The 23,151-nt window shown below is 43.4% G+C and overlaps 1 protein-coding gene across 1 annotated transcript; it reads right to left on the bottom strand.

Moving 5' to 3' along the window:
* Nucleotides 1-4,611: 4,611 nt before the first annotated feature.
* crsp7 (cofactor required for Sp1 transcriptional activation, subunit 7) lies at nucleotides 4,612-22,066 on the bottom strand. The gene is made up of 3 exons (XM_088622158.1): nucleotides 21,618-22,066; nucleotides 7,662-7,736; nucleotides 4,612-6,762 (listed from the first exon to the last, which is right to left on the bottom strand). Exons 1-3 carry the CDS (start codon nucleotides 21,687-21,689, stop codon nucleotides 5,035-5,037), a joined length of 1,875 nt encoding a protein of 624 aa, XP_088478284.1. The 5' UTR covers nucleotides 21,690-22,066; the 3' UTR covers nucleotides 4,612-5,034.
* Nucleotides 22,067-23,151: the final 1,085 nt, after the last annotated feature.

The raw sequence follows: 23,151 nt of genomic DNA, 5'->3' as shown, positions 1-23,151 counted from the left end.
CTGACTGCTTACCACATTATAACCACAAAGTGGACGCGCACGGCCCCATTCAGCTCCAGAATTTAGTTAGAAAAGGATCAGATATGAGCTTTTGATTTACTGATTAATGAGGGGCGCACCTTCAGTTCTTTGTAAACCCAAACGGAATTCAGTGCCGGCAAATTAATGTTTACTTAATGCCGCGGTATCACAAAACTGTGCTCAATAAAATTTCATAGATAATACGTTTTTTTTTCAATTTTTTCCTAAGACCTTTAGCAAATACACGATTAGAACTTGTAAAAATTGTGTCGACGAAACACCTGAGTTAGGTGTATGCATTGTGACGTTAGCACTACGACTCACTGCGACATTTAAGTTCTTATGCACAATACAGAAGTTTCCAGTTCCTACGTCCACACCCTGAGGGAATTAGGACTGTGCTCGACAGTCGGTAAGATGATCTTTCATGCTGCAGGGCTTTGTTTGAGAAATGTATCGCTTCCTGAATCCCTAACACACAAGATGATGTGGAAGAATTGATCAGATACTGTATCGCTGTGTGCAAGATGACAAGCTCTTAGTTTTATATCAAATCTTCAGATAAATCTTGCATCTTGAGCCCCTATACGTTTTCAAATCATTGGTTCTGTAGTGTTGAAAATGGTGTCACATTATTCCATAGATGTTTCGTTATCCAGCTGGTCTTTTATTTTCCCGCTGAGCCTGGTTTCCAGCTCCTATTGTGCTGCATTGCTCAGTAATTGGTTTTTCCGTAAGTCCACTGGTGCTCAAATGTTTCCAGTAATAATGTGAGGTCAGACCGTGGCGGTTCACCCACAGTAACTCCCTGGCAATCCTTTCCACAAACTGCCTGTTGTGTATTGTACATGAGCATACCGGCTAGCGTCTCCGAACACTTTCTTTTTAATTGAGAGCTTACTGCACTGGTAAGGACCGGTTGGCGAGGAGCAGAGAAACCTCCACCTGTTCCTGCTTTGGAGCAAATATCCTTTAACGATCACGTTCACGGTCCTGTGCATACTGGCTTTAAATCTACTGCACAGAGAAGTTGAACTGGGGCCGCATGTGGGCACCGGGGTCAGTCAGAATTGCTGCCTCGCAGCTCTGGGGGTCCCGAGTCCAAAAAACATTGAACTCGCTTTGGTCTCCGATATTCACAGTAAAATTAATTTAGATGATATTCGTTATCTCTGAAAGCTTGCTCGGAAAACGGTTTCTAGTACTTACACTACAAATAGAGAATAGAAAAGCTAGCTTCTATGAAATAATTCATAGTTATATTTATTTTTGCAATGTTTCCAGTCAGCAAAGCTGTTTTGTGGTGCCGGCACATCCTCAAAAGAGCCCCTAGATGGCAGCATCTGCACTAGCGGCTTAGACCAGCTCGAACATGCTTGTGTAAGCAGATCTAGAAGCACAAACTCGTGAACAGTAACAAGAGGAGTGCCCCACAGGTCTATAGCAGAGATGGATCTCTGAGCATCATAAGCATCGCTGTGCATCCTTATCCTACCAGCCTTGCCTCGGTTGCTCCTGACTTACTCACTTCAGCGTTTGTGCCTCAGGAACCAAGCCCTCAGCTGGTGTGCTTTTCACCCCCATGAATCAAACACAGTGATGAGAGCGGAGCTTCTCTGCCCATGGCCTAGACCCTTCCCTGGCTCTGTTACTTCCACCCTGCTGATCAAATCAGACACTACTGCCTCCCTTCCTGCCTGGATGCCCGTTGGGTTTTCCCAGCTGTGATCCCAGGTCCCATGTTTGGCAAGCAATCAGGAAGTCCCTCAGCAAGTTTAATCGGCAGTGTGAAAAGTCAACAGGTTTTGCCCAGCCTCTAATCCTGGCTTCTAGCCAGAGTCTCCAGCAGGGATCTGGGAGAGCCACACTCCAGCTGGATTTAGGACTGTTTCAACAGGCAATAACCAGAGACCTGGAAAACATGTTACAACTGAAATAAGCAAATAATTTGTCCAAGAACACCATTCTGAAGTCAACAGCAATTAAACCCCTCCACACTCTGCATGGGACCGGGTTGAATACTGCTGATTTACAGCTCATTAAAGAATCCATGTAGCTGTTAATCTACTACATTTATGGTCACTCTTCCAATATGGAATGTACTGTGGACCAGGTGTTTCCTTCAAGTTATTTAATTCAACAAATATATCTCACATAGGGATGCAGGCAAGCCCTGCTCCTCCAGTCCTCTGTACTCCGATGCAATACTCCAAGGAGTATTGCAACAGCCTTATTAACACTTAATTACTTAATTGGTCTGATTCCTGAAATGTGTTAAACTAATGATTCAACAGAACAAACCCTTACACTGGAATGGAAAAGCCAAGGTTGTTCCAGTGACAGGCTGATGCACTCGTAGTGCAGTCAACTTCAGGGGGCTGTGTGATTGCATGGTCACTTGACAGCAGCACAAATTCCCCTGCTTGTTAAATGGGACAGTGGTAGACAGGTCTTCGAAAGTTGCATTTCTCCCTTCTTGTAAAATAACATTTTTAGCTCCTCTAATTCAAAATTATTTTATCTGAAGAAGGCAGTGTATTACAGCAACGCACTGGTTAACTGGTACAGTGTATGTCCTACCAGACGTCACACAACTGAAATGCTACTGTAGATCTTTCCCATCACCCCGGTTTTCAGGAAAACAGATCCACATTTACCCTAACAGTTCAAGTAGCTGTGTTGAAGTTAGTATTGCAAGATGGGTATTACAATCAGATAAGTTTCCCCACAATTTGTATATAGTTTTCAAATCATATAACATTGTAGCACTTCTCAAGATGTGTATTATATACACCTGTAATTTTCTAGTTGGCCAGTTTTGTGATCACGTTCAGTGATTTCAAGAGGCGTTTTGGTACTAGAGATGGGATTGTGCTAATGATAATATGCACAGCTTATAGCTGTATTTTACCCATTTACAGTAATTCATTTCCATGTAGTAACTTCTATGTAAACTATTAAAAGTCTAGGTCACCGGGGTACTGAATCCAATGGAAAGGATTAAATTCAGAAGGATCTCATGAAAACATCCACTGGGAAAACAAATCATGGTTTCACCACACTGAACTTCCCTAAAGCATTTAATCTCTGCTTGGGCCTCAAGGGATGAAAAGCACATTTAGAAGGACTAGGTTTCAGGGCACATTTGAAGTGAAACAACCTAAGTAACCAAATATACTGTAAGAAATACTCCATTACAGCCAAGGTCCTTCTCACACCAACTCTTTCACTGGTTCACCCCAATCCCAGGCAGTTCCAAAGTCACCAACATCACCTCATCAGCACTGACATGTAACAAGAGTCGGCAAGACAAAATCTGTCAAGTGACGCTTCGTAAACTAAAATCGATTGCATGTACTGGAGGTGCCTCACCCCCATGAAATTGGTTACTATAGAAATTACCCATCACCTTCGTGAATGGACTGTCCAAGACTTGCTTACTTTTTGCCTTCCTGGACCTCCAGGCCCTCCATCCTCATCCATTGTAGCACGGGAATCTCCATTTCCTCCAGCACAAGCAGAAGCAACAGAATTTCACATGACGTGACCATGCTTTCACAGTTAGCAGCCCTCCTGAAATTTTTTAAGCATGGGGACCACCATCTGTTGCTCTAGAGAGTGCCAAGAAGGGCTGAGGAACCATGTAGGAGATCGCCACACACACACGCCGCCGTCGTAAGGTGAAATAAGGAGGGGAATGTTTTTTCAGCAACATTTTTATACAAATACACTTCAATCCATACATTTATTAAAATACTCATTTGTGCATTTTTTTGTGTTTTATTTCCACATTTATATGACAACGTGTCCACTGAAAAGGACCAAATAGCAAAGTTGCTCACTTCTGCATCCACCTGAAACAGAAGTCTAAGTTCTGTACATTCACTAAGGCTCTGTTTTTTGCAAAAAAATGTGTTATGATTTTTTTCCATAAGGCAAACGATATCTAAAGGAATGTATAAAGGAACAAGTATAGTTCCAGCATACGAACTGATCTTTTTATTTTCTTATTTTGTCCTCACAGTACAAAGTTGCCATCTAGAAACACCCTCTGTTTCGCCATTTTTTCTTCTTTTGGAAGAGGGAGTAGGAGAGGGACAAAGGAACAGCTTCACATCTATCAAACAGGGGGGGAAAGGAAATGCAAAGCAAAAACGCATGGCTCATAGAAACTGGGGGAAAAAATACACCCTTCAGTTTTGTTTTCCTTTTTTAATACAATTTAAAAATAGATTCATTTGTTTTTTTGTAGACTGTCACTTTTCTGTACGAAAGAAGAATCCAGTATGAAAGGGGACAGGAATGAAGTACTGAGGGAGAGGAAGGGGTATGGAATGTTGGAAGCTACCGGTTTGGCCAGCCTTCTCTTATGAGGGGGGAAAAAAAGAAATGTGCAAAAACATGGGCATGCCCAATTTCTTCCCCATTGGTATTGCAGAACATATCAAACAAAGGATGCATGGTGCAAACAGAACAGCTCTACAGTGTTTTTTTTTTTTGCACATTTTGTTTTTAAGAGATTCCTTCACTGCCAAATGAAAAAAAAAAAACAAACAAAAAAACAAAAAAGGTCAAATAAATAGATGCATATGTGATAAGGAAACTTTATTCATTTCTTTTGATGCCACATAAAGCCTCTTTTACCTGCCAACACAATGAGCTCCAGACTGCTGAGCTGCTGGAATGGTCATCCCTGGTTTGTGGCAGACTTTGCTTTCTTTCGCTCTCCCCTGCTCCCCCAGAGCCTCGCCGGAGCCGAACTGGATCGCCCCCAATTTGAACCCCAATTTGCAATTTGTTATAGTTGGTAGCAGCATACTGCAAACAGGGCGCGGCTCTGTCTCCGAGCGGAAGAACTGCGCAGGCCAGCCCCTCGCTTCCCCTTGAAGGCAGCCTCATCTCGTTTCTTTTAAGTGGCAGGCAAGAAGGGGGAGGGAGTACAGCAGTTCTGCCTTCCCCACTTTCTACAGCGGGCGTGCACTCCTCCATTCCTGAAGCATTAAAACCACACGCTCAGTCTAGGCAGACGTAGGGCAAGATGTGTAGTTTGCTCTCATCCCCGTGAGGGTCCAAGGATATGCACTGCGTCCAATCGTACCAGTTGTCCTTCGTGTCGAAGCAGCCGTTCACCCCCGGCCAGCGCTCCTGGTGTATCCTGTGGAGATCCTCCGTGGTCACGTCCCGGCTCACCCCCGGCAGGTCCGTTTCGGAGCTGTCCGGTACTAGAACGTGCGTCTTCCGGGACTCTTTGATATCGTGTTCCTCCTGTTTCAAATACTCCGTCATAAAGAAATGGGCCCCAGGGGTCTGAGCCCCCGAGGACGTGAGCAAACTGCTCTGCCTGCTCAGGTAGGACTGGATGATTTCGTTCCTGGATAGCTCCTTCCAGTTGGTCTGCTGGAAGGGACTGGGCAGGGGCGCGCCAGGCTTCTGCTTGAGCACATCCGTCCTGTGCGCCTCGGGTAGGGGCAGCCCCACTGGCTCTTCCCCCTGGTAAGATTCTTTGTGTGTCAAAGGTTTGATCTGCCCAGTCACGGGGTCAAACGTGAGCTTGCGCTCTTTTAACCTCACCGGCTTTGTGCTCTCCTCCATGGCCGGCTGCCCGTCCAGGTTGACCGTGTAGTCTCTGGGCCTGTACTTCTTCTTCCGTTTGCTCTCGGAGCTCGAGGCCGCCCCGTCGCTGTCCAGCTTCGCGGCCTCCGAGGGGAGGCCCAGCCCGTGCGGCACCGTGCATTCCGAGTGGTGCAAGGCGGTTCTGGAACCGTGCGGAGAGCTGTGCGGCGGCAGTTCGAGCGTCCCCGTGCTGTGCTGGAGCCGCAGGTCGGCGTCGGCCGGACCGTGCCAGTGCCTGGAGCTCTCGGGTCCCGGGGGCTGGGGCCCATCGGTATGGGATACTTGGACAGGGGGAGTTAAAGGCTGGGGCAAAGGCAAGGGAGACTGCACCCGAGCAGCAACATCCAGAAACCTGGAACTCTGAGACGGGCTCGACAGAGTCCCTTTTGGTGCATATGTGGTTGGCCGCTTGGCCATTGTCTCCTCCTTAATACTTCTTGGGCTGAAAGAGGCGCAGCGGGGGCTTCTGGGCTGGGGCTGCCCACTTCCTCCTCCTCCTCCTCCCGATACTTCATCCATTTTTGCATGCTGTTGCATCACAGCAGTTTTGAGTAAGGAGGAAGTGCTGGGAGGTTTGGCAAGTCCAGGAGAACTGGTGTGAGGTCTGACGGCGTTCACCGGAATCTTGTTGTGTTTGTCGTTCTCCAGATGTTCCGTTCTGCTCCTGTCGGGACCTGGGTGCCCGCTGGGATCCAGAGGGCTAGGGAAAGGCTCCGGACTGCCCCCGATCCCATTCGTAGGGGGCGGGGTGGAGTTCTGTAGCCGGTCATTTGCAGCCTTTGAAATTTTTGCTGACAAATGACCGTCTCTTTGCTCTCCCTTGCGCTTGCGATTGCTGGATTTCTCCAGCTTGGGAGAGTAAGAGTTGTGAATGTCATTCCTGCTTTTCAGTTCTTGCACTGGTTTGCCCACAGGGCTCACCGCAGGAGGGGCGATCTCCGGCCGGCAGGGGTGAGAGCCGCCATTGGCCGAGCCAGGTGTGCCCGGCCCCCCTCTCGGCAAAGTTTCATTTTGGCCGGGCTCAATTAGCTTCTGCCAGTTCCTCAGGAGCTTCTTGGCACGCTTGGCGAGATCTTCATCCTTCGTCTTCTTCCTCACGTCGTTGATTAACTTCCCTAGCCGAGTTTCCTGCATTAAAAAAAGGTATATTATACATTTTCTGCCTTAAAAATCAGGCATATTCTATCTATGTTCCAAAACGGTGGTTCTCAGTCCTGGTCCTGGAGTACTTCTGTCCCTCAATCACCAGTGCTGTGAGGTACAGTAGCTCTAAGCTACCTGTTTGATTGTTTTGGTTTTTAACAACACTCAACGTGCTTTATTTCTAACAATATTGGTACATACAACTTCATGCAGTCTGAATTTGCCAGTTCAGAATTTCCTTGCTTATTTCAGCATTTACAAGGTGATCAATTGATAATGAGCAGACACAGGTGATAATGATACTGACGGCTCCTAAAGCGCGTCAGTGTTTTTCCTTATGTTTTTATTCCAATTGGTCCAGTTTCTTGGTAGTACACCTCAATAAAAGCAGTCCTGAAGCTTGCAAATTAGCTGAGCATTCTCACCAATTGCAAACCTCTCAGCATTTTAAAGAGTAGAAAAATAATTTAAAAAAAACGCCCAAATTAAAATAGCCTGCGCTTTCAAACCAGAAGAGAGAGGGGTTACCCAGGATTGAGAACTCTTCCCCTGACAATTGATGTTCATTAGTTACAAAGCAACATCACATTTCCATGCAAAATACAAGATGTACAATCCTTAGCACATTCCAATACAGAATACTTTCAAAGAGAAATAGAACTTAAATGTCTCACACTAGAATGGTGAATAATGCATTTTTTTGGTGGTGAAACTTTTAGTAACACTAAATCTATTATAGTCGCGTTTTAAAGACATTCACAAACTGTTCAACTTTGTAAGAGGCTGAATGGTCCGAGAAGGCAGTTTTATTGAGAGTCTAAGGGGTCTCAACAAGTTAAGGCGCAGTCTGAGGTTCGTCATGCAAGGTGCATGTGGAATCTCACCTCGAGTGCTTCTTTGGTGATGGGATATTTCTCCAGACTGGAGATCACTTCCAATACGGCCACCATGTTGCGGATCTGTGGGGAGTTAAACAAAACCTCACATTAATGAGAACTCTAAGATCTAGGGCAAATAAATGAATCTTGTATACTGAGAAAACTATGTTGGGAAAGAAGGGAAAACCTGTATAGTACATTCAAAGGCCAAATTAAAAACAACACTGAGTTTCATGCATTACTCCGACCTGCTAGGTACAAGGTGAAGGATTAGATCTAGATTGCACCCCATGGCAGAGAATTTATAGGCACCTGGTTTGAAGTATTTTAGGCATGTTAAAATTTACTTTCACCAGAGTTTTTTGTGTCTACTGAAGTGGTTTACATGTCCCAACAAGTTCAATCTGTGCGGGGATAACCAGTTTATTAAACAAGTAAATAGTATCATACAGGAGTCAAATTACTCAGATATCACAAGTGGTTATTTATATAATGACCCTCAGCCTGAGTGCAGATTGAGATCCAGCGGGCAAATTCGGGATTCGCCATCTCCCAAGTCTCAGTCCTTCCAGCGTGTTAAAACACAGGCCCCACATTTGGACAACAGCGACTCCCAGTTGTGACCCCCATGCAGTTTCTGAGAGAGCTGTCCACATTCATCCTAAATGTTTAGAAAAGGGTATAGTAAGTTCCCCAAAAATTCAGATTTAAGTTCACTCCATTTGCAATTGAATGGCTGTGATGGTGCAAGTCATTATAATTAATGTTATTGCAAATTAATGCATTACTTCTGTGTGTATAGAACATTTGATGTAAGGAATCCAATAACATGGTTATATACCTTCAGTTATTCATGAATTGAATGGATTTTTACCTGCTGCCTCAACAGTTGTGCAATACAGTAACAGATACAAACACCACCTGGTACTGTACAGGAGTATACACTCTAATAGTTACACTGTGGCCTCCATGAAAATATCCCACACATGTACCTCCGTCCACCCCAAAACCTCACTCAAGATGAGATGGAAGAGGTTGAGGAAGAAAACAACCCAAAACACCACAGGTGAGAAGTCCCTCCATGCACACACTCCAGCTGTGTGAGCTCAAGAACCCACTATACTTTTGAGCACATAACTGTTGGGCGATCATAATGCTGTTTTTGATCAATAACTGTTAAGGGTGAATGTATTTTTATGTTGTATGTGTTTGGACAATTACCATAGGGCCATTCTTTTACAGTGCTAAATCACTATACTGTACTCCATAGTCAATTTATCTGACAGTTATTCAGTTCTTTAGTGAATGATAAGAAACTGACGTTTGATTTGTAAAAGTTCCACACCACATAGTGAACATGCAAATGCGGCAGGAGCTATATCCCACTAATTCCTCCAACGCCAATATCTACAGTAAAATTGACTTCTGATGGTAACAATACAGTCAGCCAACGATCGATTTATGGCAAAGAACAAGCACACCAGCACCACAACCTGAGCAACATCTTTGAAAAGATGGATCATTCTGCAAAAGTGGACATTTAGCATTAAGAGACCATCTGTAATGACAAGAGTGACCTTTTTGCAAAAAAAATTAAGATTCAAAAGGTAGGGGCTTAATTCTTAAGATGTGAAATCTGCATTTATCAGGAATGGATTAGATTAATTCCATCAACCTCGTCACCGAAGCCAAGTCCATCACTCAGCCACAGCATGTGGCACATCAGGTAGCCCAAGCTACATAAAAGTTCACCTGACAACATTTTCACTTTTGCCTTTCTTGTTCTAAAGACAGATTTGTACAAGGGGGGCATTAGACCTAAATACAGAAAAGGATTACAGCATTGTGATTTTGTACTTGCAGTATTCCAGTATCAGTTAATGTTAATCCTATAGCAGTGCGAGTCACTTTCATAGTACTTTCATAGTCATCTCTAAAAGGGACTCTGTACAATTAAGAATTGGTGGTTTGATTACAAAGACTCTGCAGCACTAGCAATTAAAAGTGGTTATTTAGGAATGATGTGCTCCATTTGTTCCTGCTGATATGATTGCAATGTTCCAACATTCAGAAAGAGTGCCAACTCCCAAAAATCTCAATGCCAAACTCTCAAAAAAAGAAACCTGGAACACTACCGACTCCTACTTATCAAGAAAGCAAAACATTAAAAAAAAGCAAGATATCTAATGTTTATCCCCGTCTGAACTTTTGCTGTTGCCTTCAGGTTTCATTGTGTCACAACTGTTTTCCTCAGATTTTCTGTTTTTTCTTTACGATTTAAAGTCAGACAATGTTCTGTTTGCCCTTTTTATTACTTCCTCACATTGTCTGGAAAGTGTAATTGATATGCCAATATAAGCAGCTATGCTGTATTCATAGACATTAAAACTAATTTTTCCCCACCTTATATGTATAACTTACGTTTTTGCCACATTCTGCAACTATACCAGAATCTAAATCACTGATATAAACTAGGACGAGCAGCAGTTACAACACAGATCCACTAATTACATCAAGCTGATTTGAGTATTCACCACTAATGTGAGGATCAGGTTTCCCAGGAGCCTCCACACCAACGATCTTGTAAACACCTTGCACATTACCAGCAAGTACAGGTGTTAACCTTTCTTCAGGAATGGTTAGATGCCCATTAGCAAAAATCGGAATCAACTGGTGTTGCTGTTCAGAGTAGAGGAACAAAAAGATCAATTAGAAGTCTCTGAACTAGTTGGCCCATAAAGCTCTAGAAGAAAAGGCCAATCCAAAGAATTCCAGGAGCGATCGTCATGCAAATAAACCATTACCTATGAAACATCTTTTCTGCAAAAAAAAAAGCAATAAATCTTATTCGGTCTTTAAAATCTGACTTCTGCCTTCTCACGATCTGCATAAAGTAGGGATAAACATGTGCCATTAAGGTGAAATTAGTGGCTTTGTATGGAGCAGTGTTTGAACCACTGGCACCCAAATACATTTTTAAGAGCATGCTTCCTGTCCTTAACTCTTTAGCTACTTGGACTCAGGATTTATGTGCATGCCTATAATAGCATCTTACCACACAAGACATTAATTTGAATCATGTAAAACACTCTATATAAGACGCGACACAGAAGCTATAAAAAAACACTATGTGGCACTGCTTTTAAAATATAAAACTGAAACCAAGTTTGCATGGGCTTTCAGGACCACAGGTGTGCGACAGCAAAGTTCTACCGCCTCGAAACCTCACTGCGCAGAAACGGTTCAGCCAGTTTCAGTCTCTAGATCCAGGCACACCAAGATGAAAATAGCAATTGTTTCTGAAAAACACGCAGTCACAAAATGACTCGGGTTTCTTTGAGGCAGTGAAAATACATAGCCTGAAACAATAGACAGCGCGATTTGTAAAGAAACCAAGACAGCTAGTAAGTTTTTTTAGAATGTATAAAAGGCAACAGATCAAAGATATAATTAGTTTAATAATCAGATTTTCAAATCTACTGAAATATTTTTCCAAATTGAATCATATTTTGTATTCACACATATACATGCTTCTGGAAACTCTCAAAGAAAATCTTCAAAAGGAAAAAAAAATAAAATAAAAAAACATCTAACAAGAGAGAACATTTAGATTCAATATGTAAATAGATCCACTGCACACTCCTGTCTTTAATATATGTGATACAAATTATCAACAGCTGTGTTGGGAGATAAGGCTCACTGGGATAGTCGTTCTAGTGTCTTCTACAGTCCTTCAAGCATACAAAGAGTTGCAATGCTAGAGAAAGCTACAGGTGCCTAAAAATAGCCAAACCATTCTCCACTACACCTCACACCTGTTTCCAGATCCCTGATGATACATGACAGACAGCACAAATTGCTGCTTTTCCCATTACAGCAACCAACTCACAGTGGTCTCCAACCCAGGACCTGAAGAACCCAGATGGGCTTCAGTCACTCAGTAAGGATCATATTAGCCTTGACTAAGCAATATCCAAGAACTAATCCAGGGCTTGAACCTCTGGTTTATTACATGTGAATGTGGCTATTTGTGACAGTTTTCTGCACCAAACTGTGTGAATAGAGGCCGTGCTGTACTGTCGCTAAAAAAAAATGGTACAAAGTTACATAAGAAAACATGTTTGCAGAAGGATTGCTGCCACTGGAATGCTTCTGTTCACTCCTAAATACTACACCAGTTCTAGTGCAGCACAATTGAACTATTTTTCACCAAGAGAAATTGACTCAAAGCAAAACGACCTACAGAAGAACTGCAAACAATATAAGAAGGTTTGATTTTAACAAGTCAGTAATCCGGAACTGCTGATGCTAATAAAACTCCAACAGGTGTAAGCTACAAGTGTTCTCACCTCTACGGTCTGCATTATCACAGCATCAAAAAGCAGACCATCAGGTTCAGAAACGTTTTTATCCCCATTTGTTGCAGGTCAATCAAACAACAAATAGCTAAAAACGCTGACTGACTACCGTGCATTACCAATGACTGGTAAGCCTTTTGATCCACCATATCTATAAGTACTTTAAATGGAGAACAACTGAAATAACTCAACATTAATTTTAATGTGCTGAATGATGATCTATTACATCATATACTGCACACTGTTGTTTACTATTGTATATTGTCTTCTGCCTATTTGATGTATACCGGATGATACCGTCTTTTTGCGCTACTCACTTACCAGTTTATTTATTGTCCTCACCTAACTGTACACAGAACAAGCATGAATAAGAATTCCAAAGTACTTGTTACAAATGGCAAATAAGCTTTGAACTTGAAGATAACTGCAAAACATAGAAGATGAAATCTACGAAACCTCCAAATTGTTTTAAAAGTGTATTGGACTTTTTAAGCTTTAGAGAGTATTTGGAAAGGACTCGGGTTAAGGTACAAGAAGTACACTCGTGCTGCAGATGGCTCACTTGCAGGGTAATTCCTGGCCAGAAAATTATAACTCAGAAGCAATACAAAAATTTCACAACTGCAAAGCTGTATTTAACTCTGCTCATTTCACACTATCTCTGAAAATTTAATCCAGATAGATTCAGGCCTGCAAACGGTAGGCAGGTTCGCAACAGAATGGAACAAGCTGCCAAGCCTTCCCATAAACTGCAATTCATGGTGATCGTAAAAGCCAAAAACACGCCAAAGCCAAGAGTCAAAGAACGATCCCCAATAAGACCAAGACAAAGTCTTTTGATCCATCATATACACAGGTACTTTCAGTAGAGAACAACTGAAATAAATCCATCATTCAGCACATTAAAACCTTCCTAAATTTATATAACCTAAGGTTTTGCCCAAATTGGTTTTATCATGATTTTACAAAACGACGTACTGTATGCTGTGCATCAGTGAGACGTTCAATGTAGTGAAAGCAATCAGTTACCCACTCAAGCTCTTCTTTACACTGTGGAAGTCTGTTAGGTGTGGCAGGTACTAACTCTTAAACCCAGTGGCTGCCCAGTGGAAAGACCCTTCCCAACGGTCTCCTGCCAGAACAGCCTGATCAGAAAGACAAATGATCCTGTTGCATAGTTGTGGCCAACATGTCTGGAAACCACCTGCATTCAAAAAATCAACATTAAATCAAAAACGCCTGTCGCCATTTACGTCTTTTTTTTCCCCCACTGTAGTAAATTAAATCATACTTTATCTAACAGACTATGCTGTAAGTCAAGTGAACAAAGAAAAGGGATAGGCACTCCAGATGAAGGATGCTATAAAAAAAAACGAAAATAGATGAAGAAATTCTCACAGCCTGCCATCCTAATATTGTGAATAAGAACACAAATGTATTTTATGTAGGCACTGTACAGCAAAACTTATACACAGAAGCACTATCAGCTGTCTGAAAGCACTTTTCTGTCATAGCTGAAATGAACACATTCAATAAAAAAAAAGACTGTCCACTTTAAAAAATGGTCTTCCTTGACAGTGAACTCATCCTAAGTGTTGGTCACACCCCCCTGAACGGGTGGCTAATTTTGGAAACGCAAATGACACTTTGATATGTGCATACACTGAAGACAACACAACCAAGAAAACAGAATGGGACAAGTTCTGTAACCCTTCTTTTGGAAAGCATGTGTAAGGCTGTATTAACAAATCACTTGATGAGGCTCTTGGATCAAGGAATTCAATGAGGCTCTGAACAGGTGCCCTTGGACTTTCATTGGCATGCATTTCGGTGCGTTACATCTGCTTCCACAGATGTTCAGATTGAGTTGGCTCCAGGTGACACACAAACGCATTTTATTTCTACACAATTTTATCAAGTGTGTGGGGGGGGGTATGGCAACAGGAGCAACAGAAAACCTCATCCTCCCCCAGCCAGCCTGAAACCTCCCGAACAACACAAAGCAGTTTATACCCTGGACATATTTGAATAGACCCTCAGAGGGGGGAGCACCAGGTGTCCTTGAAATGAATTTTCACTCTGCTGTCAAGTACTGCGCATACACACGCTTGCCAGCCAGCTCCACTAGAACAAAAAAAAGAAAAACTTTTGGGGTATCCATTCCCAACACCTTAGCAAAACTGAGCTCGTTTTTCTTTCATAATGAAGAAATTACTCCTTGACGTACAATTTGTCATATTAATTTGGACCCCTCTTTTGTCCAATAGTTAGGAGGATTACCGTACCAAATACCACATCTATCCATGTTTTAACAGCTTCATCCGGTTCAGGGCTGCGGGGGAGCTGGAGCCTATGCCAGCCAGGGATTGGCACAAGGCAGGGCACACCCTGGATGAGAAGCCAACTCATTACAGGGCAGACATGGACATACACACACAAAACAGGGCTATTTGTTTCCTAAAAGCCAATTTGCCTACCTGTACAGTTTGGCTTTAGACTGTGGGAGGAAACCCATGCGAAAAAGAGAACATACAAACTCCACGCAGACAGCACCCCAGGTCTAGAATTGAACCCAGGGCCCCAGCACTGTGAGGCCATAATGTTGACCACTGCGCTACAGGGCCGCCCCAGTACACCACAGGCACCACAATGAAGCTTAATTTAACATCATGAGTTAGCGGAGAACAAAATCTTATTTATAATAATAACCTGGCCAAGAGGCTCAAACCACTGTGACCCAAAAAACAACAACAACAACAAAAAAAAAACACTTGTGTTCACATCAGCTGACATATTAAATCTCAAGCCTGGTGATTTTCTGTTACTGCTCATCTCTTTCTGGATAAACAAAAGAGCAGACAGAGGGTGAATGTCAGATATTCACAGACTAACTGCACCTTCTGTAATCAAACCCGAAGCCCTGTACATGCTTTGAACTGCTCTTTACTTTCATTTTCAGTACACTTTTCATTATGGAAATCTCTAGAATGGAGGGTTGGCTCCAACCAAATTCACTCATTAATTTCCTTTTCTGTGGACTTTCAAGGATACTCAGGATTCACTATTTCTCTTATTCTGAATCTTGGGAGCCAACTGCAGAGCTGCCAGCCACAGAGAAGAGCCAAAATGACCTGCGCTCAAGTTAAAATTTAACCATGCAGCATATGGGATCTTCAAAATTTCCACTGCACCTAAGCCAAAAAATGAGAAACAGTTCAGCTCAGTCCAGCTCTTCTACTTACACAGGGGGGAATTTAACACAGCACCTGTAATTTCCCAAATTCAAGCTGCTATCACAATAAAACAAAGTCAATATTTATTTGATGCTGTTTGTGTAGTAACCAGTGTACCTCTACAAATAGCTTACTGAAGTTTTACTTGTTAAAATCTACTGTGCAAGTGGTTTGTTACTTACTGTGTACCTTTATTGTACTTATGACCTGTAGGTGACCTCTACATGCAATTTAAAAAACTGGGCTTCCTTCATATTCTGTAGGAGGCGCTATGCACTGTACAGGAGAGCTAGGTCTTCCCAGAATGGCTTTCTGAGCAAGGCCCACAGCAGGTAATTCTACTGTCTCCTCTCTGTGAAATCCTCTCATCCTCTAAGCTACTGTACTGGGAAGCCAGGCTCACGGTGGATAAGATCAGAATTAACCTAAACTTGAATATATAGAGGAGGAAGCACTCTGAGAAAGCAACTTATTAGATCTGTTGTGGCTCTATTTGATAAATTATGGCCTTATTAGATCTGTTGTGGCTCTATTTGATAAATTATGGCCTTAAAAAACAAAAGATTCAGAAAATAAAGTGCATAAACAATCAAGTTAACTAAAAGAGGTTTAGTCCACACTGAAAAGCAGTAGACTCAGTCAGAAAATTGCTTTCTTCCTTTTAGCAGAAACTTAACCTCACAGACCCCCACATCAGTCAGGTTTGTAATAAGGCATGGGAAAATACAAAAGATTTTGTCTGAACAGTGAGTAAATACTTTGGTACTTTAATACATTTTCTTTCATAAACTACGAACAAATCTATGAGCAAATTCTAATAAGTAATGAATTAAAATAAACCCAAAATGTTTTTAAACGGATCACGTGGTGGGGTAGGGCATTTCAGCAGATAATACTCTTCTCCACTATATGCCCCTTTTCTGGCACAGTGCTAATAAATTCTATTGCCGACGTGGATTCTGTGTCTTGTATCCAACCTGGCTACATTTTAGACCCAACGTTACTCAAACACGGGATTCCCTGGACTTTCCAAGGAAAAGAAAGTAGAAGGGAGTCCCCTGAAGTGAAAAGAATGTTCTTCGTTGAATCTGTATTGACTTATGCTAAAAGAAGAACTGAGCAACAATGATTTGATTTAGGACTGATCTCACGGTCAAAGTACCGAAACAGAGAGGCTCAAGCCGTAAAGGCAAATGTCCTGCGTGCAGACTGTGGTCCTTACAGCCTGGACGTTGCAGGCACATATCCCAGCGGTGCCCTTAGCACACCTCGCTTGGTTTCCCACAGAATGAGAAGCACACAAGTGACAGAGTCACTCACATTTGCCAGGGTATCAGTGTTTTAGCACGGGAGTGACCCTAGTTACTTGCTAAACACCCGCTACAATTACACGTAGCGTTGTAGAGTTCTGTTGAACCTCTGTCGAGCTGGAGCTCGATGTTAGGAGCTCACTCCCTGAAGAAAGGCGTACAGCTTGACAGTGCTTCCAGCAGAAGAGGCGCCCACTCTGGGTTCATCCCTGTGTGGCTGCGCCCAGGGTTGCACACACCAAGACGATGAACAACAGCTGAAGCTGGAGGGGAGTACACAAAAAAAGAAACTGGCCATGCTAGAACTGAACAATTTTGGCTTGAGCCAAACTGAAGGGAAAACTACAGATCACTTGAGGTTGGGTAGCTTGTGTTGTACAACAAGCAGTGCAATTCCATTTCCTGCACAAGACCATGTAGGTATGCTAGTCACAATGCAACAAAACCATCTACACCAGCCATGCTGAAACATACATATTCTGCCATGTTGAAAAGATAATCTACAAATCATCAATAATCAACATCAATAATAATAAATATTAAGTGATTAAGGTTCCTGAACCAACCTTTACTTTTTGAACACTGAAGAATGAACATTTTCCACAGGCTCATGAAAGGGGATTTTTTTGGTGTGGTGAATTCGCGACTCATTGGTTGACAGAGTGGTATTATGTCTCATCAGGCGAGTCAAAGTGAGAAGAGTTTAGTACTTCAGCGTGCGGCTGCCCTGCTCCTCGAGGCGGCAGTCTAATTCTACCATGTGCTGTCAAGTAACCCACAAAGTCAGCCATCCAGACCCTGTAGCTCTCATGATGGCTGACCCCATTTACCTGCTGTTAGCGATTCTAGTTAGCAAGAATCTGTGAAAATCACCCAAAAAATGTACTATACTCAAAAATAAACTCTGCTTTTAAAGAAAGGTACTTCTACCCGTTATTAACATTTCTATATCTTGTAATTGTCTCCAGGTTTTCACAGAATCAATGAACTACTGTATATGTCTGCCTACATACAGCACATTACATGTCAGGTGTTCACCATGCTGGTAAACCATTAAAGATGGTCTTTTACTGAACAGCATATAAACCACAGTGGTTTTTAGACACTGTTTCTATTCACTTTTGGTGACTCATATGTTGCTTGGTCAGCTTGACAAGAAACCTCTGATAATCGACTCCTTCGTACATTACAGGAATCGGTCTACTGGAACACCCTTCCAGAATGAAACAGACCTCTTTAGAAAAACAACGTGATCCGTGGCACTTCAGAGCCAGCTCCAGTGACTAGCTAAGTCCGATCGGACAGGCAGGGGAAAAAGAATTGAAAGGCCAACTCAGCATTCAGCCAACAGATATATCACCCTGCAGCTCACAACTGGCAGCCCACTGAAGCTCAGCAGGTGCGAGCCTGGCCAGTACCTGATTGGGAGACCTCCGGAGAAAGCTAAGATTGGCACTGGAAGAGGTGTGAGTGAGACCAGTAGGGAGCGCTCATCCTGAAGTCTGTGGGTCCTAATGCTACACTACTTGCAATGCAATGGGGACACTATAAAAAAGGGGTCATCTTTTGGATGAGACATAAGACATAAAACGATGTCATGACTCTCTGTGGTCCTTTAAAATCTGAGGGGGTTTCAGAAAGAGCAGGGGTATTACCCCAGTGTCCTGCCATTAAGCACAAAGTGGTAGCATTACAGTTTGTGTTCACACACTGGAATAGGTACAGTTTATGCAGAGTAAAGCTTAGGAACTCTGGATCCGTGCTCAAATCCCAAATGGGACATATATTTATATATATTTGAGCAAGGCAACTCGCTCATATTGCTGTATAAAAATGGTCGTCAGTGTTAATGACGGGTGGTTCTCAAATCACTTATCCGATGGGAAAAAAAATGCCAACTCATCTGCCAGTCCTAATACCCGATGGCAGCCTGCTTTTCACCAGTGGGTCCTTGTCCCTGCCTAGTGGAAACTGACCATCATGTACAGGTAGTGGACAAAAAAACAATGGTAACACCTGTCTAAATGAGGAACACTGAGTATATTGAAAGCAAGGGTCTTCCACGCTGGTGTGGCTCACATTTTAATCAAGCAAATAACATCATAGCATGCTTAGGGTCAAGTACAAAAATGCTGGACAGACATTTACAGCTAGCATAGCTCCAGTAGCAGACCTTTGTGACTCTGAAAGAAGTGTGCTTGTCAGGGCACACCGTGTTTGACAGGAGCTTGGTCAGGAGAGGACGAAGACAGCTCAGTGTTTCACCAACAATGATGTCAGCAACAAGCAAAAGGGGAAAGACAACATCAGCAAAGCACCACAGAGAGTGGAAGCCCCCACTCTCCAACATCATGATATCCACGCATGAATTCAAAGTGCAGGGTAAAAAGGGTGACTCAACAAATTTCAACCCGGAGTGCAATCAGCCAATCGTTGTAAATGGCCTTCCCACAGCAAAGAGCACTTCCCTAATGTTATGGGGTGCTTTTACGTACAAGATTAACGTTACCCACTACTTAAAGGTATCGAGTGATCATCTCCTCCCAATGTTGCAGCATGTCTTTCCCATAGGTTGGGGGGAGGGGGGGTGTCTTCCAGGACGATGACCCCCCCCCCAAGTCACCCCGTGGTTTGATGAGAATGACACTGAGGTTCTCCGTGTGTCATGGCCTTCTCAGTCACCAGATCTGAACCCAAACAGGCACTTGCAGGATATTCCAGAATAATGCCTGAGACAGTGTTTTCTACCTCCCCCAACCTTGCACGAGTCTTGTGGATGAATGGTGATGCATCCCTCCTGCAGAATTCCAGACACTAGTAGACTTTATGCCATGGTTAACACACCTCGAAGGTGGTGGCTACACACTCTATTCGGGGGAATTTTATTGGTGCTTTCATTATTTTCTGTCCACCTGTGCATGCTTTGCAATCCGCAAAACATTTTTCTTGAACGAAGATGTACTTTAATGTGGATCTGACCACATCTTTACATTGATATGCTGTTTGGGATGTCTGGGTAATTTACTTTATATCACAGGAGCTACTCCTGAAGCACTCCAGTATGAGGAAAGCAAGGACTAAAAGGCTTTTTCCAATGGACTCCGGTTAAATCCGTTTTCCCTAGCCCATTTTAAGTAGGCCTTAGAAATGACTTGAAAGCATGGACAACATTAATACACCCAAGGGCACCCTCTTTCCTGTGACCCTCAGCAACTAGGAAGCAACCGAAACAAAATCACTTAAATAGAAAAAGCATACACGTAAAAAACAAAGTAATTCAAAGTGTTAGAAACTTTCTTACACATGATCTAAACTCCATGTGCCCCAGCCCCAAACTCTTAATATTCGTCAAATTAAAGCGTTGTGCCTACAAATGGACATCTGAAGTTCATACCGATACTTCGCCATCCAATAACCTCAGCCAAGTACGTGAAAACACTTCCTGTGTCAAGTCTAAGCAGTTACTTCTTAGTATAAACCCCTGCCGCAGTACAACTGAAGAACTTAAGTCGGTCTAAAACACTTTAGCACGTGTCTTTAAAAGACATTTGCTCAGACATCAGCAATTCATTTCGATATAGAGTGATTGTCAGTTTTAATGACGTCGAGGGTAAATCTTGCAGGAGGCAGTACAGCACTGTAAACACTGAAAGCAGATGTCGAACAAACATAAAAAGCGTTATTTTACATTATAATTCGACTTCTAAGCAGTCTTTTTATATTCGAATTTCTTTTTCTAAGCGTTAACACAAGAAAGGAAAATATCACCTACATTATCAACACAAATGGTTGAATCTTTTATCAGTTTATTTTACTTAACATTATTTTAAAAAACAACTAAATTAGCAGGAGTATCACACGTTCTTAAACTCCTAATTAGTTTCTTGAATACAGTATTATATTACATTAAGATAGCACAAATGTATCGCGTTTTGATACAGCTAATTTCTTATCTGAAAAGAGATACGTTTTTAAAAAAATCCAAAGTGTATTTCTACTTATTTTCCACGGTATCTAACTTGCGAAAAGAAAACGAGACGGGCGGAAAAGTTTTACATTTAGGCCGTAAACACATCTACTTCAGCGGTTCCCCCTTCTCGTAGGCCCGTCAGCTTAAAACCGAAGCCTCGGGCTCGAGTACAAGCCCGAGCCGGGATGAAGGTGGCTCAAGCCGCCGAGATATTTTGACTAGAGCAAGCGCCGAGGACCCGAACCTCCGAACTTTTAATAAGAATCGGGTTGTTAAACGTGGGGAGGCATTTTAGAAAACACTCTGTAGAATAAAGTGTGCAACTTTAAGAGTGTTTTTCTTTAGCCCCCAGATTAAGTATGGCCCTGTCAAAAGAAGAGCACTGTAGTTTAAAGCAGTTTAGACATTCTTTCAGGCTCTCTCCCCGTGCATATATGACACGTACATTAGGTTATACCCCAAATTTTGGGAAAATACGAATGATTTCGAGGGCAGAAACACTGACATGTACACATCACACACACACACACAAGAGAGCTACTCTGAACAGGACAACGCATCCTGATGTGTACACACACTTCCACAGGATCAGTATGCGGGGGGGAGACTACCCTCAATTTAACAACCAACAGCGAACTGCTGTCCATCACAGCCTGAAATAGGGCTGAATTATGTGTCGTTCGCCCCGTGAGGAGCTTGCAAAGCGAAACCTAAGTGCAGGGGTTGGGGGGGGAGAGAAAAAACTATCAGCTTAGCAAACCAGCTAGTCAGCATCGAACTTGTCCAGGCGGGGACAAGTCACTCCTGCGCTTGGCTACACATTTCCCCCCACACTGCATTTCCAACGTCTTGCACAACCTCTCGACCACATTGGACGGTGGTCGGCTCCTGGCTAGAGCCGGGAGTCCCGATGGTGGTGGTGGTGGTGGTGGCGGCAGGGGGGGTCCCCTTTCGTGTTTGGTGCGCGGTGATAACCTGTAGATCGTACCGGGGACACCCGGGCGAGCGCAGCCGGAGCACTCGCAACGCACGGAGATACGGGGGAGAGAGGGAGAGGGGGAGAGGGAGAGGGAGACAGCGCCGTTACTCACATTGCTCTGGCTATCGATGGCCTGTAGCAGCCGGTCTCTCATCTGCTGCGGGGTTGCCGAGGCCGCTGTCATTGCCTGGGCTGGTGCGGATCGGCGGACTGGGCAAGGGGGAAGATTCCTCCGAAGAGACGGGTAGGTGACTTGCACACACTCACAGGCCTTTCGGGAGATGTGCTAGGAAGTGGCGCGGCATGTTTTCTGTGGCGCTTTTTCTCTCGCTCGCTTTTCGTGTGCGTGTGTATATGTGTGCGTGTGTATGTATGTATATATCCCGGGAGAAGGAGCTCCGATCTCGCCTGTGCTTCACTATCACTCCGGCGCTCTCCAAACTCCAAGGCTCCCTGAAATAAACTGGAGCAAAACGCTCGCCCGGCGCATGATGGGAACTACACCGGACGCACGAAAGCACTCGACGTAACAGCCTCGACGTCGTCACGTAGCCACCTGCTAGTGAGACACATGCTCAGACGTCTGACAGGCTGGGCCGGCGGTACACGCTGGGACCACTGGGTGCTCATAAAGGGAGGTGGGCCGGCTTTTTTGGAAATTGCAGCGTGCATCGCGGAACAATGAGATTGAGACGTGTGACACACAGGAGCACACACACACAGAAATATATTGCTCTGGAATCCGCGCACACCTGGTTTAGCACAAAAGGCTCCGAAACCATGGAGCCGAGATACAGACCGGCCTCTCGTTTTAAGCTAACGTCTGCCCTGGATACGTGCAAGCCCAGGTCCCGATTCTCACATGAGCTGCGAAGAAAAAAAGTCACAGCCCCGCCGCGCAGTTTTCACGCCACAGCCGAAATTTCTCGATTTAATGCAATTACTCGTACTTTCTAGTCATCTAGGCACTGGCTGGGGTGGGAAGAGGGAGAGTCTGCGTCCTCCATAAAACTGAATTTCTATACCAGGATACAGCGATAAACTGGGTTTGACCATTTAAAAACAGAAACGGCTTCGACTGTTGAAGAAGTGGAAGCTGTAATTAAATCAGGGACATAATACGTGGAACTGGGGTGGAAAAAAACAACAAGAAAAGCTACCTACAAAATGACCAAACAAAACACGAGCTGTTCTGGATAAAACGAAAAGTAAATGCAGAAATCTAATGTACGTTTTCCTATTGTTTCTGAAAACAAAAACAAATCTAGGAATTTCTCATATAGCATTCTTAAAAACAGAAGGATAATGCGTCAGACTAGGGAGGTCTTAGTGTTTTCTAGTTTTCGTCCAACCCGAGTAGTCAGTTAAAAAATTGGCTTATTTTCTCGTGCACATTCACGACATGCAGCTCTTACTGCTGTACGTATCTGTGTTGTACTTCTGTTTGTTCTGAAACACAGTCCAACCTAAACATACGGGATTGCCTTATATCGTTTGGGAAGAACGCCCCCTGCTGGCTGCTCTATAACAAATGACTGCGGGTTAAAGCACTTCTATTTATGTTACACAGTACATAACAGTTTAAATACTTAAATTATAGGAATACCCACTGATAACCAACGACAAGGTCCTCATAAGGGTCATGG

This window comes from Lepisosteus platostomus, chromosome 27 (assembly GCF_059453375.1).
Source record: "Lepisosteus platostomus isolate fLepPlt1 chromosome 27, fLepPlt1.hap1, whole genome shotgun sequence".
Classification (NCBI taxonomy): domain Eukaryota; kingdom Metazoa; phylum Chordata; class Actinopteri; order Semionotiformes; family Lepisosteidae; genus Lepisosteus; species Lepisosteus platostomus.
This window is presented reverse-complemented; position numbering and strand designations above follow the sequence as displayed.